At 37.7% G+C, this 17035-nt stretch overlaps 2 protein-coding genes across 2 annotated transcripts in view; one reads left to right on the top strand and one right to left on the bottom strand.

Moving 5' to 3' along the window:
* Nucleotides 1–986: 986 nt before the first annotated feature.
* Nucleotides 987–8103, bottom strand: ifi35 (interferon-induced protein 35). Its single transcript, XM_053618294.1, has 10 exons — nt 8031–8103; nt 6988–7012; nt 6813–6887; nt 6563–6721; nt 5706–5822; nt 5435–5579; nt 5185–5291; nt 2523–2709; nt 2123–2232; nt 987–1695 (listed from the first exon to the last, which is right to left on the bottom strand). The coding sequence occupies exons 2-10, from the start codon at nt 7009–7011 to the stop codon at nt 1495–1497; spliced, it is 1125 nt and encodes a 374-aa protein (XP_053474269.1). The 5' UTR covers nt 7012; nt 8031–8103; the 3' UTR covers nt 987–1494.
* A 1986-nt stretch (nt 8104–10089) lies between these two features.
* grna (granulin a) overlaps nt 10090–17035 on the top strand; it is a 28221-nt gene continuing 21275 nt past the window's right edge. The window contains exons 1-5 of the mRNA XM_053618251.1: nt 10090–10145; nt 12676–12752; nt 15241–15378; nt 16043–16181; nt 16500–16606. Of these exons, the coding sequence (XP_053474226.1) occupies nt 15241–15378; nt 16043–16181; nt 16500–16606 (384 nt within the window). The 5' untranslated portion in view covers nt 10090–10145; nt 12676–12752. The remainder of the gene's footprint in view (nt 10146–12675; nt 12753–15240; nt 15379–16042; nt 16182–16499; nt 16607–17035) is intronic.

Raw genomic sequence — 17035 nt, 5'->3', positions numbered from 1 at the left:
TACACATCTTGCTCTTGGAGAGATCTTCGTTGGTCTCCACTCCTGTGGAGGGGAACAGTGGTCTTAAATTCCCTCCATTTGTACACAATCTGTCTGACTGTACCCCGGTGGAGTCCAAACTCTTCAGAGATGGCTCTGTGACCTTTTCCAACCTGATGAACATCAACAACTCTTCTCTGAGGTCCTCAGAAGTCTCCTTCGTCCGTGCCATGATACACTCCCACAAACACGTGTTGTGAAGATCAGACTCTAATAGATCTGTTCTGTTCTTTAAATAAAACAGATCGCTCGCTCACTCACACCTGATCATCATCATCCCACTGACCGAAAACACCCGACTCTAATCTCACCTTCAGGTTAAACTGATAATCCTAGAGGTGCACATACTTTTACCCCTCACAGAGATGTAATATCGGATCATTTTCCTCAATAAATAAATGACAGAGTATAATATTTTTATCTCATTTGTTTAGTCTCTTTGTTTACTTTTAGGACTTGTGTGAAAATCTAATGATGTTTTAGGTCGTATTTATGCAGGCACAGAAAAATGTAAAGGGGTCACAAACTTTCAAGCACCACCGTACACACACAAAAAAAATCAAAACGTGAGAAATGTTGGCTACGAGAAAAAGCAGCTTTTCATTTCGGATCGTCTGTAATGGTGTTATGCTCGCTAGCACAATTTAAAACCACTCCAGTGAGAAACACTAATAATTAGCATAGCGTAAACACCACAGACAGCATAGTTTGCGAGTTGCTAGGTAGTAGCTAGCTATGTTCGCTTGCTGCAGGGTGATTCAACTGAGGTTCCACTTGTATGTAAAGTTAAGACGTTTTTGAAATACGATCGTTAAAATACTTCAGAAATTGCATTCTTGTAGAACAATTCAAGCCTGAAACGTCATTTATTTCTCTGTCCATTACAGCATATGAAAAATGTACATTTTCATTTCACACAAATAACCCCCCCCCCCCCCCCCCAAAAAAAAAAACCCAACAAAAACCCCACGTTTTCCATCTGGATTTCCCGAAGATCATGAGAAGAAGAAAATTAAGTCCTTGGTTTTTTCTTTATTGTCAGTGATATATTGACTGATGAGGTCATTTTGAAAAGTACAACCCACTTAACCCAAATTATAGATTGAAAGAAAAATGATAGCTTAAGTCAATTGTTTAAATCTCCTTAATGTTTTGGTGCCATTAGCACGGATGCTAGTCATATATGTCGTAAATATTTAGCACGTTTGCTAATTCAGTGCTCAAGAACTCAACCCTGTTACTCTAAACCTTAGAAGTGATGGCACCCTGAGTGCGATGCCAACGAGGTCCACTTAGATACAGGTATATGCGCTGTAATTTGGAATTTTTAAAGAAATACTGTCATCATAAATCAGGTAAGTATTAGATTTGGCACACATCTAGAGGAAAGACCCCCGTTACGTAACTCCCGAATATCAGCGTCGGATTGATCCATCTCGGTCCACTTGAATGGTTCTACTCCGGTTTGGACGTGTCCTCTTCGAATACAGCAAGGGTTCTCTCGCCCAGCGGGTTGTAGACGATCGCGTCCACTTCTCCTCCGCTGTTGGCGGATTTCTGGAAGTGTATCTCCAGCAGGTCCTGCAGGTTGTCCTTGTCCATCACGGCGGGGATTCCTGTCAGCAGCACGGTCTTACAGCAGGTCGTGTTACATGTCTGAGGACGGAATTACGGTACAGGAAAGGTGAGACGTTCTAACCATTACGGATTGAAATGAAATAGTTCTACACGGCCGATATTTTTACTGTCGGTCTGCTGCGACGTTAGCTACGTACTGCACGCGTCTAACGTTAGCCAAGTCGCGCACACGCTGCTAGAATCGGTTTCATTTTCATGCTGAACTCCGAACGTTCTACGGTAACCACGACAGGATGTGAAGGCGCCACGTCGGTGCATCTTTCAAGCAGGAAAATCCAGCTAAGATGAGAGATTACTAACGCTAAATTAGGAGATTAAATCTCGAACTGATATCGAAATTCCTACACAAAAAAAAACAAAAAACGCTGGTAGGTCTGAGGTAGTAATGGAAGTCTACCTGCCTAATCAGTGATAGTCAAGTAACCAGGTGTAAAGTTCCTCTCACCTTGAGAAGCATGATCTCGCCGTTGAGAAAGGGCGTGACCTTCACCTTGCATCTCTTTCCTCTGTCCATCTCAACCTCATGCATCTGTTTATCTGTAAGACCCTTGGCAACTAGGGGAAGAGAACGAGACGCTGTGGTTATGTACCCAGAGACATTCACCCGTTCACCAAATCCCAACTTAGTTCATATTTTACTTCAAAATTCCTAACAATCCACCAAAATCTACAGCAGAAAGAGTGACATTCTTTTCTTTGTATATCCCAGCTTGTTAGGAAGTTGGGGGTCGGAGCACAGGGTCGGCCGTGATACGGTGCTCTTGGAGCAGAGAAGGTTAAAAGCCTTGCTCAAGGGCACAACGGTGCCATGTCGTATAATATACGCATATATATAATATACACACCGTTGTCGTCTAGGAATTTGATGACCACGTTGCCAGAATCTTCCAGCATGACTACTTCGTCCACCTCGCCTCCTCCGTTTCTCGTCTTGGAGAAATGAATCTCCAGCTTGTCCAGGATGCGATCCACACGCTCTTTCTTGGGCAGGTTGGAGACCAGGATGCGGTGAGGACAAACTTGAGTGTCCATCTAAAGCGAAAAGAGCGTGAGAAAGATTTGAAGAAAATGAGATTTAAACAATTTTTCCCTTCGCCGCAAACGTAGTCGATCGGGCAAGCCGTGTTTGGTGAGAGAAGTTCTGCACTGGAGATAATTCTAATTGTAACGTAGCTACTGTAACATAACACATAATAGAAGTCACATAATATCTCAGCCACGATCTTTTCTGTAAAACATTTGTCCTCATCTTCACGCTTCCAATTAAAGCTATGCAAAAATCCATTTTTGAATGTTTTCTTGTGAAATAGCTTTTGAAAGTTAGTATCGATTCCACGATGCACCACAAGTCCAATATTAAACGCTGGGAGGCGGAGCCTATGTGGTAGGCGGATATTAAATTGTACTAGAAATGAATAGTGATGTCTAAGATGGCAGCGTTGATAACGTTCTAGTGTTTAGCTACATGCCAAAGTTCAGTTCATGGGGTTTTTTTTTTGGTGTGGAACACAATGCCACTACATCTTATTCTGGATTTACAGTGCGTTCAGGTCCTCCTGGGAAGTTCGTATTTACGAGTCGGGAAGTCATAATTACGATGTCAGGAAGTCGTATTTACGAGTCGGGAAGTCGTATATACGAGTCGGGAAGTCATATTCACGGAGTCGGGAAGTCGTAATTACGATGTCTCGAAGTCGTATTTACCAGTCGGGAAGTCGTATTTACGAGTTGGGAAGTCGTATTCACGAAGTTGGGAAGTCGTATTTACGAGTCGGGAAGTCGTATTTACGAGTCGGGAAGTCATATTCACGTAGTCGGGAAGTCGTAATTACGATGTTGGGAAGTTCGTATTTACGAGTCAGGAAGTCGTATTTAGGATGTCGGAAGTCGTATTTACGATGTCGAGAAATCGTATTTACATGTCGGGAAGTCGTAATTACGATGTCAGACGTTCGTATTTATGAGTCAGAAAGTCGTAATTATGATGTCGGGAAGTCGTATTTACAATGTCGGAATTTCGTATTGACGATGTCGGGAACTCGTTTGTACATGTCGGGAAGTCGTAATCGTGATTTCGGGAAGTCGTAATTACAAGTCGGGAAATCGTAATTACGATGTCGGGTGTGTTCGAGTCACTTTCGTCGGAGCGCAATGACTGTGTACCTTCTCTTAATTATCTAAAAAAAAAGAATACAGCAAGGTGTTTTAAAACTCTACTAGAAAACGAAGAACAAAGAACGTGCATCAGGTGTGTTTAGCTTTTTTAGGTTTTTAATCCATTCATGAAGCCGCAGTAAACTTTATCGTTACGTGTTATATATCGTAATTGTACAGTGCTGTTGTAATTTTGTGCAGGATTAGCTTGTTTTATTGTAAATAAAAATAATAAATAGATTAGAACTGAAATCAGCTTCTGAGATGAATAAACGTTAGATTTCAGCAAATTTACCGTCGACTACAGACGTTGCATCCGTTGTTTCCGCCATGTTTTCTTACTGACACGCCCCCCACTCTGAGTTAAAAGAAAATCCAGAGTTTCCCGATGATACGATACGATCTTTCTGACATGACTCGAACGCACCGTTAAACCTGAAGTGGGCGTGGCCTAAACCATAAAGCATGAATTTTTTTCTTTCTTTCTACTCGAGTTCACAATCGGTCTCAACTAGAAATGTTTGCAGGACTTTTTTTTAAACTCATGCTCTCGCAGTTATTATTTTTGTTTGTACCTTCTCGTAATATTTTCTTAAAAAACTGAATATCAATTTTATATAAATATTAACAAGCTAGCAGCCTCAAGGTTTATATTATAGACCAGCAGTTCTCAACCTTTTGTGCGCTCTAGACCCCTAGCATATTTCAAACAATTCACAACAATTACAGGCTATATATTTAACAGTCATTTCTATATATGTTACTTTATTTTATTAATATTTAACATGAATAATATTAACATTGGACATTTTAAGATTTTATTTATTTATTTATTTTTACATTTTATTGTAGGCGTGACATTTAATTAGATTCCCTGAATGATCTTTTGTTTATTTTATCCGTCAATGCGACACTTGAACTTGTCTACCACTCATAGGTTTCCCCTATGAACATATCTTAAATTGTTCTTACATTTGATGGATGTATGATATATTTGAATATATTTTGATTTAATAAAGAATATATATTATTTAAACATTTTAAAACTTTCCCACAGACCCCTTGCAATTATGCCACAGACCACTAGGGGTCCCCAGTTGAGAAACACTGTTGTAGACGACTGTAAATGAGTATCAGCGTGTCATCGCTGAAGATATCGATGAAGAATAAAAGCTGTTGGGTTAGACAGATTTTCATTAGGATCAGTAAGTGCAGAAGTAAAGAAGGACCAAACATCGCACACATCGGCTCGACTACGTTTGGAGAATTTGGGGGGGAAATTGTATGTTTGATTTTTTTTTTTTTTTGCTGAAACATTTTTAAATGCAGAGGTTTAGAGATCTTGTGACGTACCTCAACACGGGCTGGTACGAGAAACTGCACCGGCTCGGCCCGCACGGTGATGCTACACTCCCCGAGGTGCACTGTGTGGTCCTTCAGAGCCAAGATCTTTTCAGCAACTGAGGAGCGAAACACACACACACACACACAGAGAGAGAGACAGAGAGAGAGAGAGAGAGAGAGAGAGACAATTATACAATAGCTATTATGCGTTCATTTAAAGATCCCATGACTGATTTGAAGTGAAGTGAACTCTTCACACCTTCTTCCTCCTCGAAGGTGATAAACGCCGTGCCTCCCTCCATGGGGTACACGATGTGAGGTTTTACATCAAAGCTCAGCGCATCAGCTCCTTGAGCCGTCTCGCCGTTAAATACGACCTTCTTCTCCGGCACCGCAGTCGACACCTAAAGAACCCACTGGTTTTTAGAATCTGAATTCAGGACATTAGTATTCTTCTTCCCTGTACATCTACAACATGCGTCAATAAATCATTACTGTCTCTTATTATTTGCTCTGAAACGTCCCAGAACCTCAGTCTGCTCTTTCAAGCTCTGGTGGGTTTCGTCCATTACGTCCAACTCCTGCTTGATCTTCAGAAGCTCTATACTCAGGTTGCGCTCCTCCTTTTTCAGATCTGCCAGTTTTTCCTACATGGAGAGGAAACGTCAGAAGGTGATAGTTAATACACGACATTACTTTGGTACATAACGTACAGGGGTGCTTGAAAGTTTGTGAACGCTTTCGAATTTTCTACATATCTGCATAAATACGATCTAAAACATCATCGGATGTTCACACAAGTCCTAAATGTAGACAAAGAACTCAATTAAACAAACAGGACAGAAATTATTACACTTGGTCATTAATTTGTTGAGGAAAATGATCCAATGTTACATATCTGTGAGCGGAAAAAGTATGTGAACGTCTAAGATTAGCAGTTAATTTGAACGTGAAATTAGAGTCAGGTGTGTTCAATCAATGGGATGACGATCAGGTGTCTTTTACGTGAAATACCTTGCAGGCAGTCATTAATGAAAGCTGTTTTTCTTTTTTTATCTATACACTAAAACAATGTTTGCTCGATTCTGATTATTCAGAAGGTGTGGATTAATTTTCTATATTCACATTCCTTGCAGGTGAAATATTTCTTGGCAAATAAAATTATTTCTGATTCCTGAAATGTAGATGTACTGTAATCTTTTGGACGCTATTCTGAACCGCGAATCAAACGAATCAAAATTCAACATGTGATTCACTTGAACAGGTGTGAGAAAGAATCGAATCGCTAAAGTGAATCGGGATGTTCATCACTGTTGTAAAATTAACGCTATCATAAAGGTATTATTTCTCGTGCAGTCAGTGTTCACACGGTGGACGGTTTTCCGACCTGTTCTTTCTTCAATGCCTTGGCTTGGTATATCTTCTCGTCCTCCAGACGCTTTCTCATAGCATCGGTTCGCTGCTGGAACTCCTGGGTGAACTGCATGTTACTGTTTTTGGCTTCACTGAGCATCATCTGGTCCTTCAACAGGGAATCGTGCTCTGCCTGTGGACATTTAAACACACAATCATGTGAGCTTGCGTTTGAAGTGATGGGATTACGGCGAAGTGAAAGATGCTTTCTGTAGGAGCTGCACCTTCAGCTTGTCGATGTTGCTTTGAATGGATTTAAGTTTGAGTGATGGGTCGTCATCGGAGACCAGAGAGAAATCCTGAAACAACAGGTTCAACATGAACGGCAGAGATTACAGACACGTTTGTTTTGTTTTGTTTTTACAAAGAAAATGTTCTCCACAATCTTTCATATCTTACCTCATCTGAATACATCCTGTACATCCTGTAGAAAAACAGTAGGAGTGCAGGTTGGTGCTTAGATTATACACAGTATGTTTTCATATTTTACATAAACAAAGAAGATACTGGTGCGTGTCTGCAAATAAACCAATCACAGTTTGGGATATTTCCACTGTAAACACAAATCATATAATGAACATAAGTAATTATTACATTACTATTGTGATATGATTTATGTTTACAGGGAAAATATCACAAATATGGTCACAGCATCGTGCGAGTCAGCCATCCTGAACTAGCATTTATGTAATTCAAAGTTTTCTGTCTATTAATAGTTGCCTTGACAACCTCATTGAGGCTTTTCTTACACTTGAATTGTGCTCAGCAAACATCTATGCAGTTTGATAACGTTTACATTTATAATAGATGATGTTTGTTTTTAGTTTTATTTTCCATTTCTTGTATCAATATATATATTTTTTAAAACATTAATTCATTACTTTTTCATTTTATATTGAATTTCATTTAAGGTAATCTCTTTAGTTTAATTACATCTAACAAAAATTGTCACTAACGTATATAAATATATTATATATAGTACATCTATATATATATATATATATATATATATATATATATATATATATATATATATATATATACATTCTACTTTTTAGAAACTCATGTCAGGTTAAGCATGTTGTAAACAGGAAATGATAAGAGTCTAGGCCTGTGTTTAATGTATTTACATCATGAAAAGTTAACACACGTTACATTCCACAATATTAAATAATTAGTCACAAATGAAAGTAGTAATTTCAATAAAAGTATCTTCCCTTGAAACGTAATTATTATTATTTATTATTACTATTTTAATATTCACTTTTACATGTACACTTTCACTTACGAGTGGCATAGATTGTTAAGTCTCTTACATACTTAATGTCAGCTAATTATTTACAGTATTGATATCTTGGATTAACTACATAATTATACTCCCTGTTATCGATTATATTCGTTTATAAATATATATACACAAATATAAAAACAGTGTACAACACCTTCGGTCCTGCTGCAACGCAGTTGTGAACTTGTTTCACTTTCCTTTCCTCAGCTGGGGGGGCGTGCCTCGGCTGTGACGTCATTTGCGTTGTTGTTGTTATTATTAGTATATATTTTTACATTATTTATATTCTTGGACGAACTTTAAAAAAAAAAGCATTCATTTATAAGCCGCCGAACAAATAATTATGCTACGGAGGGAAAATATATAACTAAATTATTATTATTATTATTAAATATTTTAGTGCGGTGTAAGCTCTACTTCCGGTCGCGGTGATTGACCAATCACAGAGCGGGTTAAGACGAACGCGGAAGTTCCTGGAACAGTTGCTCTAGCCACAATATATTTTTAAAAAATACTTTATTTACTGCTTTTTCAAGAACGGGTTTTATAAGTAATTACGGAATTTACCCTGGAGGGAAAATAATAAACTTTTCACATGGCGTAATACAGTCAGGTGACCTAATAACAATAAAAGCTTTAAATTACATGTAGTTTTCAGTTACGATTAGTCTGACTCCCAAGGAGATTATAACAGTAAATAGAGTCTAGCAAAAAAACTGGACATTTGGTGTTTTCCTGGATATTTTATTTCATTATTTAAATCGCTATTTGTACCTTAGATAAAACTGATCCATTTCACGAACAGCTGAAGCGAGCTGATTAACTATATTATATAAAAATGAAGAAAACTGGGCTTATTATTATCAGGAGATATAACATATCATATTTCAAGATAATACACCAATTTTAGATCATTTCAGATTTTTTTCTTTAGTTTCTCTGCTTTCCTGCTGACGGACTTGACCTCCTTAACAATAGAAAAATAAAGAGTCATGTATTTTAAGGTGCATTAGGTAAGATTAGGTCTCTAACAGTTATGTAGATGGGATGATTGAATGATTTTTTTTTAATGTTTTTTTTTACTCCTTGAGCCTAATCACATTCCCCCTTCCTCATTCCCTCCATGTTCACAAAAGTAAAAAAAAAAAAACTTAAAGAATAAAAGACCTAATAAGTATTTACACCATTAACACTTAGCACAGTATATAGTAGGTATGCTTAACATGTAAATGATAGAAAATATGAAATAACACTGAATTATATTTTCTATTGCAATTAAATGTTCACTCATGAATCATTCAGAAACATTTTCCTATAGTACAGTATAGTACAGATATTAAAGAAATAACACACCCAATAGGCCTAATATCCGTGGATTTTCATATATAGGTCTATTTCTACATTTTGTAGAAATGTCAAATGTGTTTTGTTTTGCTTAAATTGACGATACAAAGGTTTATTTGTTAATGCTAGGGACATGATTATTTTAGTAGAACTTTCAATTTTGAAAATATGTATATATGTATGTACATATTATATATTATATATATATATAATACAAAATATATATAAAAAATCCCCAACAAATATTGATTTGCGAAAAGATGACAAGTTACAAATAGCAGGGGAAAAAATGAACAAGCAGGACAGAAAAATCATCCAATAAACAAATGAAAACATGCATAACTACATACAATCTAATTTTTTTTAAAAAGAAAAGAGAAAACAATTATGTGACATTAATTATAAAGACATGAACTTGCACGTTTTTAGGTTTTTGTTCTTATTTATCGTTCTAAAAGTGCGAACAGTGAAGCATAAAATTGAGAAACATCTTTATTATTATTATTATTATTATTATTATTGTTGTTGTTGTTGTTATGACCAATTTTCACTTTGGTTATAATATTTACGCAAAAATATTGATAAAAAATATCTAGGCTATTGGTGGGTTGGTGGCCCTCGTGCTGTTGGGATTGTGGGTAATGTAGTTCTTAATCAGAAAGTCGGAGAAAAAAACTGTATACAATAGAAATAAACTTAAATGTGACGCATTCATTGGGGGGGAAATATTTGTGGAGATAAGTGCTAATCTAACTGTAACTCGACGGCTAATAAATGAGTGAAAGTAGTTTATACTTCCGGGATCGGGCATGGGGGGGGTGGGGGGGGGGGGTGGGCTAAGTTTATTGGGCGGAGTTTATTGGAGTGAGAGAAATAATTAAAGCAGCTTATCCAAATGTCAGCAGGGAGAGAGGAGTGCAGGCAGGTGAGTAGACCTTGTTAAACTTTAAATAACACCACACACACACACACACACACACACACACACACACACACACACACGTTTTAATTCCCTTCTTTATTTATTCCCTTCTAAATCAGCTTCGTATTTAGTTTAATAAATGTTTTATGGAGGGAAAACCCATTGCGTCATCTGTTACTATACAGACTGAGACTTTATTCACACACTGAGTCAGGATCACGTGCGCACAGAATTCATATTAAATGAATTAATATCACGTGACCATGTAAAGTAGACAGAGAACGTTTTATTTATTTATTTTTATGCATTAAAACAATAAACGTTCAAGATTATTATATTGTATTCATGTTATGTATATAAGTAATACAAAATGTCAAATAATAAAACTTTTGTACATGTATTTCACACACACAGTCACAGTGAGAGAAAAGAAGAACTGCGCTTTTTTTTTTTTGAGCTGAGTTTTTTTCCCCCCAGAAAATCTGTACGAAACTTTTTTTTGATTTATTCACAATTATATTGAAACTCAGGGAAAGCCGTAAAAATGCAACACGGGACGTATATTTGTTACACCGTTGGGAAATAATTTCATATCGGAAGTGAAATCTTCTGTATCTTTTCATTGCCTCACTGCGGAGAATATAAACCGATTTCACAAAAAAACGCTCGATTTTGCTGCGGCTTTTTAAAAAATTTGCGATGCAACTTGCGTTGTTTTTTGTGCTTTTTTTTTTGCGAGAAAAGCACTTGAACTGGCGAAATCGCAATTGCAAGAAATAGTCTTTCGCAGTGATGTTTGTCGGTAAACGAGAGCTTTTAGCTGTACTCATGTTCGACACCTGTGAATCGAAGAGGGCTTCGGCTGAACGCACGTCTTGATGACGTCATAGGAAAATCTGTGGAAATTTTGAAAAATTGTAAGCTCCTCCGAATATCGCGCCATTTCCTTTTTTTGTGTTCATTTCTGCAGTCGCAGAATCGATGGGATTTCAATGGGAATATATTTATAATATTTTTAAAACTTCATATATTTTTCTCATATGAATTCATAGGGTTGCCAATAATTGTTGCACACCTAAATTTAACGAAGTTTTGTTTTTTTTTTTGTTTTTTTGGATGAACCTGTGTTGTGTTTGTGGTTGTTTGATATCCATGAGAGCAGAGCATTTTTGTGATTTTTTTTTTTTCATAAAAGATCAAAAGGTTAAAAACTATAAAGAAAAGTTTTCACAGCCTTCTTTGCTCATATTTACCAAGGGTGCCAATATTAGTGGAGGACAGTGTGTGTATATATATGTATGTATGTATGTATATATATATAAAGTGTGTATATATATATATATATATATATAACGTTTTTCCCCTCAGTGCTTTTGTCTACTGTAATGGTCGAGTTTTTTCGCAGCTACGTCAATGATTGCAACAGTACAGTGTGTTTAACAGGAAGTTAACCAAAATGAAAACAAGGTCAGGAAGTAAAAAAAAAAAAAAAAAGTACTTTTTTTTGTGGTATGTAGTGGAACATTCCACACTTTTAACCAGGACAGTATCAAGCACAGTGAACACGTAGAGAAATGAAACACTCAAAGTTGTGCTGTTATAGGAAAACAATCAGCGACGTGGTGGTGTGATGAAGCACAGTTACAGCTGCCACCCTGAACGATGATTGTTTTCCTATTACAGCGTGCGCTCGCGCGTTTTATTTCTTTTTGCCACGGCAGTTTACCAACAATTACATTGAATTTTTTTGGTAATTAAAGAAAAGAAGGACACGTTTAATGTTTAACGCAGATCGTCCGTGAAACAAGTTAGTTCCCGTTCTTACTGTCTCACCTCGTCGTTCCCTCACCGGCCGATTTCTTTTCCTCTCTCTTGAAGTTACAAAGACACTAAACTTCATCCTGAAGATGTCCGAAAATTACAGCGTTACCTCTGACCGTTATGAAGCGCTGACACTGGAGACTCCTTCCATCAATGTTAAACAAATAAATGTCTCCTTACAGAAAACGTCATAGTATGACCAATTATACTTTTTTTTTTTTTTTTTTTAAAGTTATGTTGAGATGTTGAGTTTTGCTATACCCTGGTGTCCCTGCGAACGATCTGTTACTATAGAAACGATGAAGTATTTAATATAACCCTGTGATTTGATTTACAGTTGGTAATAGTGTCAGGAAATTTTTTTTAGAAAATTCAACACCTTTTGATCCAATAATAATAATTCGGAAATAAACGCACGCTGTGGTATGAGATCCTTTGGCCGTGTTACAGAGTCACTCTGAATATGTAACGCCTACTGCAGATTGAGATTAAAAATAAATAATTAAATAAATCACTGCAAATATCATCCCGGCGTTGGTGCTTTTGCATGGATGTAAGTCATTTGAAGTATTTTGTAATTGTTTGGAAGGGTGTTACTGCCTGGAGTTGTGTCATGTTTGACTGGAAGGCATGTTGTAACGCCTCAAACGGGAGCTTTATAAGACTTTATAAGACTGCCGAGCATCGAGCGCTGACCCGTCATCTCTTGCAGCAGAGAACCAGGAGCTCGGGGACGAAACAGTGATCAGGTCAGAAGCTCTCTGGGGATCAAAAACGACCCATCTGAGGGTAAGCAGATCCGCAGTGTGTGTGATTGCTGGTTTAAAAGTTTAAAAGCAAATCAAATTATATACAAAGCAAAACTCATGACACGAAACTTTGCTGTTCTTTTACTTCCTGTCTGTTTTATTTAACCATGGGTCATTTTAATCCTCTACTTCTTCTTTTTGTCTTGTCTTGCAAATTTTTTATCAGGTTTCTTCTTACTGTTAAAGCAGCGACCTTGTGTAGGAGAAAGACATCATATAAAACAAGCTTATTATTATTATTATTATTATTATTATTATTATTATTATTACTAGTACTACAACTACTACTGCCTGCCTACTGATTAGTGTGGCCTGGATGACTTTCAGTATATAGCTACATAAATGCTGTGCATAAATCACAAGCACTTCCTCATTTTATGTTACTGTTGCACTTTCTAACCAGCGTTTTAGCCACACTGAAACCTCGCAGAGCTCAAGAGGGGAATTTCCAGGTTAATTCCCAAGCATGATAAACTCACACAGTTCGTTTTTCTTCCCCGACAGTCAGTACGTTTACATGGACAACGCTGTTCCGATGTGAACCCGATTAAGACGATACTCTGATTACGAAACTAGCATGTAAACAGAGATTATTGATGATCTTAATCCGATTAAAGTCCTACTCGAAGTAAACACAAATGGAATTAAGACGTGTGGAGTATTCCCGTTTTAGTCACGTTATCGACGTGCGTTACGGACACGTACACACCTTAATCACACTATTAACGTCGTGTGGGAGTTTTCACCGCATTGTGCGACGGGACGCGTACACACACGGCAGCACTCAACCGTTTTACGGCAAACAAGAGAGCACGGCTGCGTCCCAAACCGCGTACTTACCTGCTATAACTGTATAGGGTAATAGGCAAAATACACGTAACACGTAGTTTGAGATGCAGCCCACGGCTTCAAGCAGTCGTCTGTTTGCACGTACAGCATGACAAATAATTAACCGCACTTGAAGCTGCATTTAAACACCCAAAACTGTATACGGTCCCATAACGAAGACCAACTGTATGCCGATACGTGAAATTCTGGAGAGACGTCGGACGGCGTGGCGCAGGGACGTAATGACGTGGGCTGTTAATCCATCTATGTTCTATAACACGTAAAACAGGAACATGAAAGGAGTATTCTAAAAGAGACTCATGTAAACACCTTAATCAGAATATTATACGTCTTATTCAGAATAAGGTCAATAATTAGATTACTGCTGTTCAGGTAAACGCAGTCATTAACAGTATTTTTAACGTCAGTTGAATGTAGATGAAGTGAAATCACAATGTAGAAGTGTCAAAGTGAGGTAGGAAACTCATGACTGGCTATTTTATAATAAATAAGAGGAAGCAGTACTGTCACATGAGTAATTGTGAAGGTTTAGGTAAAGGCTGAAAAAGCACAGTGTGTTTTCTGTTAATAAAGGTCATGACATTTCCTCTGTGTGTTTTCTGTAACTCTATAAACGCCGGGTAAAACTCTGGACTTCAAAAAAAAACCAAAAAGGTACCTGAAATTTAGCTACATATTGCATATGATTTGAAGGTTTTAGTAAGTATGGCATGAAAGTGGCCAGGGAATAAAGGGAATAAATAAAGGGAATAAATAAAGGGAATAAAGGGAATAAATAAAGGGAATAAAGAAAGGCCAGGTTGATTAACATGGGAGCGTGTTGTACAGGATGTGGTTCTCTTTCTGTTCTCGTTCTGTACATCTGTGATTACGGAACAGGCTTCGGCTTGTAAAACGACATTTTGTCCAGTTTCACCGATCGTTCCTTTCCTCACCGCACTCCCAGAAGGTTTTAAGAACCTTCTTCATTCTGAACAGAAGAGAATAAAGCAAACGGGGAAAGCTGCCATTAGTTCCAACGCTCCCAGCATGTGGAATTCACTTCCTGTACAACTCGGCGAGCCATCCGCAACAGACACAATAATAATAAAAAAAAAGCTTTAAAACAGGGGTTTGCTTTTTTGTTGTTATTTTCACTCATTTATTCATATCCTTATTCTTTTATTGATCTTTATTTTCGCGTTAGGTTTATTTTCTTGTTTATGTTCCAATTTTAAGTTAAGTAGAATACCTTTAAAAATATATGCCCTTTTATTTCATTCATCATTACTTTCTAATCCGTGTGCACTTTAATTCCTATTAAATATTTATAAATATTAAACCTTTACTTTTTTAAATACGTTTTATTTTTAATCTTTTCTCTATATTATCTTATATTTTTATGAATTTCCTTTTTAAAAAATATATAGATTTTTTTTAATACTTTTTAATCAATGTACTGTTTTGTTCCTTTAATCATTTTATTTATTTATTTATTCATTCATTCATTCATTTACTTTTGAATGAATAATGGACTATAATTGAACTAATAATTTCAGTTATTTTTAAGCCTCTGTCAATTTCTTTTTTTCTTTTTTTTTTAGTTTTTATTCCTCTTTTTTCCCCCTGTGTCATTGCAGATGTTAAGACTAACAGCTGGCGTGCTCTTGCTGAGCCTGGTAGCCGGTTCGAATTGTCCTGATCAGCAGCGCTGTGGGGATGAGCAAACATGTTGCCAGATTCACTCTGGAGAATTCAACTGCTGTCCCTTCCATCAGGTGAGTAGAATAGTCTGCCTGGGACTAACAGACACGGAGGCCACGCCTCCCTCACCAGGACTAACAGACACAGAGGCCACACCTCCCTCACCAGGACTGACAGACCCAAAGGCCACGCCTCCCTCACCAGGACTGATAGACCCAAAGGCCACACCTCCCTCAGCGGGACTGACAGACCCAAAGGCCACGCCTCCCTCAGTGGTACTGACAGGCCCAAAGGCCACGCCTCCCTTACGACCCAAAGGCCACACCTCCCTCACCAGGACTGAGAGAAACAGAGGCCACACCTCAAAATAGTGTATTTGTGTTTGTGTACATGTGATTATATACAGTATGTGAAGGTGTGTGTCTTTGTGTGTGTGATGGTGTGTATGCAGTTGTGTGTGTATGTGATTTTGTGTGTGTGTGTGATTGTGTACAATATATATTTGTGTGTGATTGTGTACAGTATATGATTGTGTGTGTGATTGTGTACAGTATATCAGTGTGTGTGTGATTGTGTAAAGTATATGATTATGTGTGTGATTGTGTACAGTATGTGATTGTGTGTATATGATTGTGTGTGTGATTATGTGTGTATATGATTGTGTACAGTATATTATTGATTGTGTGTGTGATTGTGTACAGTATATGACTACGTGTGTATGTGATTGTTTGTGTGCAGGGCGAGTGCTGTGAAGACCACTTACACTGCTGCCCCGAGGGCATGTTGTGTGAGGTGAAAGACTCCAGGTGCACAAACGCTACACATTCGCTCCCATGGGCCGAGAGATTTCCTTCCGAACACTCCGGCCTCGTCAATAGTAAGTTCTATGTTCTATTGTGAATAACATATGGGCTTGTGAGATTTGCAAATCACTGCATTCTGTTTTTCTTTACATTTCACACGGCGTCCCAACTTTTTTGGAATCCGGGTTGTAGGACAGAACCTGGAAATATACATAATAATAAAAGGAATTATCTTTGGCTAACACTGAACACTTGTTAGCTACGTTACTCGTGTAACAGAACAAACGTTTTTGTTTGAAGTATATTTGTGTACATTTGTTTTTTAACCTTAACGTGCCTGAATGACACTGACTTCCTCAACACGCAAAAACATAAAAACGTCTCTCTGACAGAACCGGTTCTGGCGGTTTTGTGTGCTGATGGCATATCCGAGTGCCCGGTGGAGACTTCATGCTGTGAGACTGCAGATGGAGGATGGGGATGTTGCCCAATGCCCAGGGTACGGCTTTTTCATGCTAGCTGGCAGTTTAAACCAGTTTTCGTAGCCTAAAACCGTGCTGTACCCATATCAACATCACAAAGGAATTCCTCACCTCACGTAGTCAATAATCTTTTATGCTAGCACTCAGACATTGCTAATTCAGCTAACATTATGTGAATCTTGGTAGAGGTTAGCTACCAATTCATTGATCTGGTGTTAATCTGATTTAAATGTATACTTTGTTCATTTTAGACCATTATTTAGCTCTGATTCTAATTATCTAAACACGTCTGATCTGGTTCTGAATATTAGCATCTGAACCTGTTAAAACATGCCCACCCAACCCTGGATCTGATGATCTAACACACCCTGACACACCCCAGCTATTCACAGCCTTTAGGATATTAGTATTTAATGAGTGCTTAGGTGAGTTGGAGAGGAGATCAT

The sequence above is a fragment of the Ictalurus furcatus genome, chromosome 2, assembly GCF_023375685.1.
Source record: "Ictalurus furcatus strain D&B chromosome 2, Billie_1.0, whole genome shotgun sequence".
Taxonomy (NCBI): Eukaryota; Metazoa; Chordata; class Actinopteri; order Siluriformes; family Ictaluridae; genus Ictalurus; species Ictalurus furcatus.
Note: the sequence above shows the minus strand (reverse complement) of the source record. Positions and strands in the feature narration are given on the sequence as shown.

Coding starts and splice junctions, on each gene's coding strand:
- ifi35 (XM_053618294.1), bottom strand. CDS start 7,011: ATGTACAGGATGTATTCAGATGAG. Junction 5,292..5,434: donor CACCTTCGAGGAGGAAGAAG/GTGTGAAGAGTT, acceptor TTCGCTCCTCAG/TTGCTGAAAAGATCTTGGCT. Junction 2,233..2,522: donor CAAATTCCTAGACGACAACG/GTGTGTATATTA, acceptor CTCTTCCCCTAG/TTGCCAAGGGTCTTACAGAT.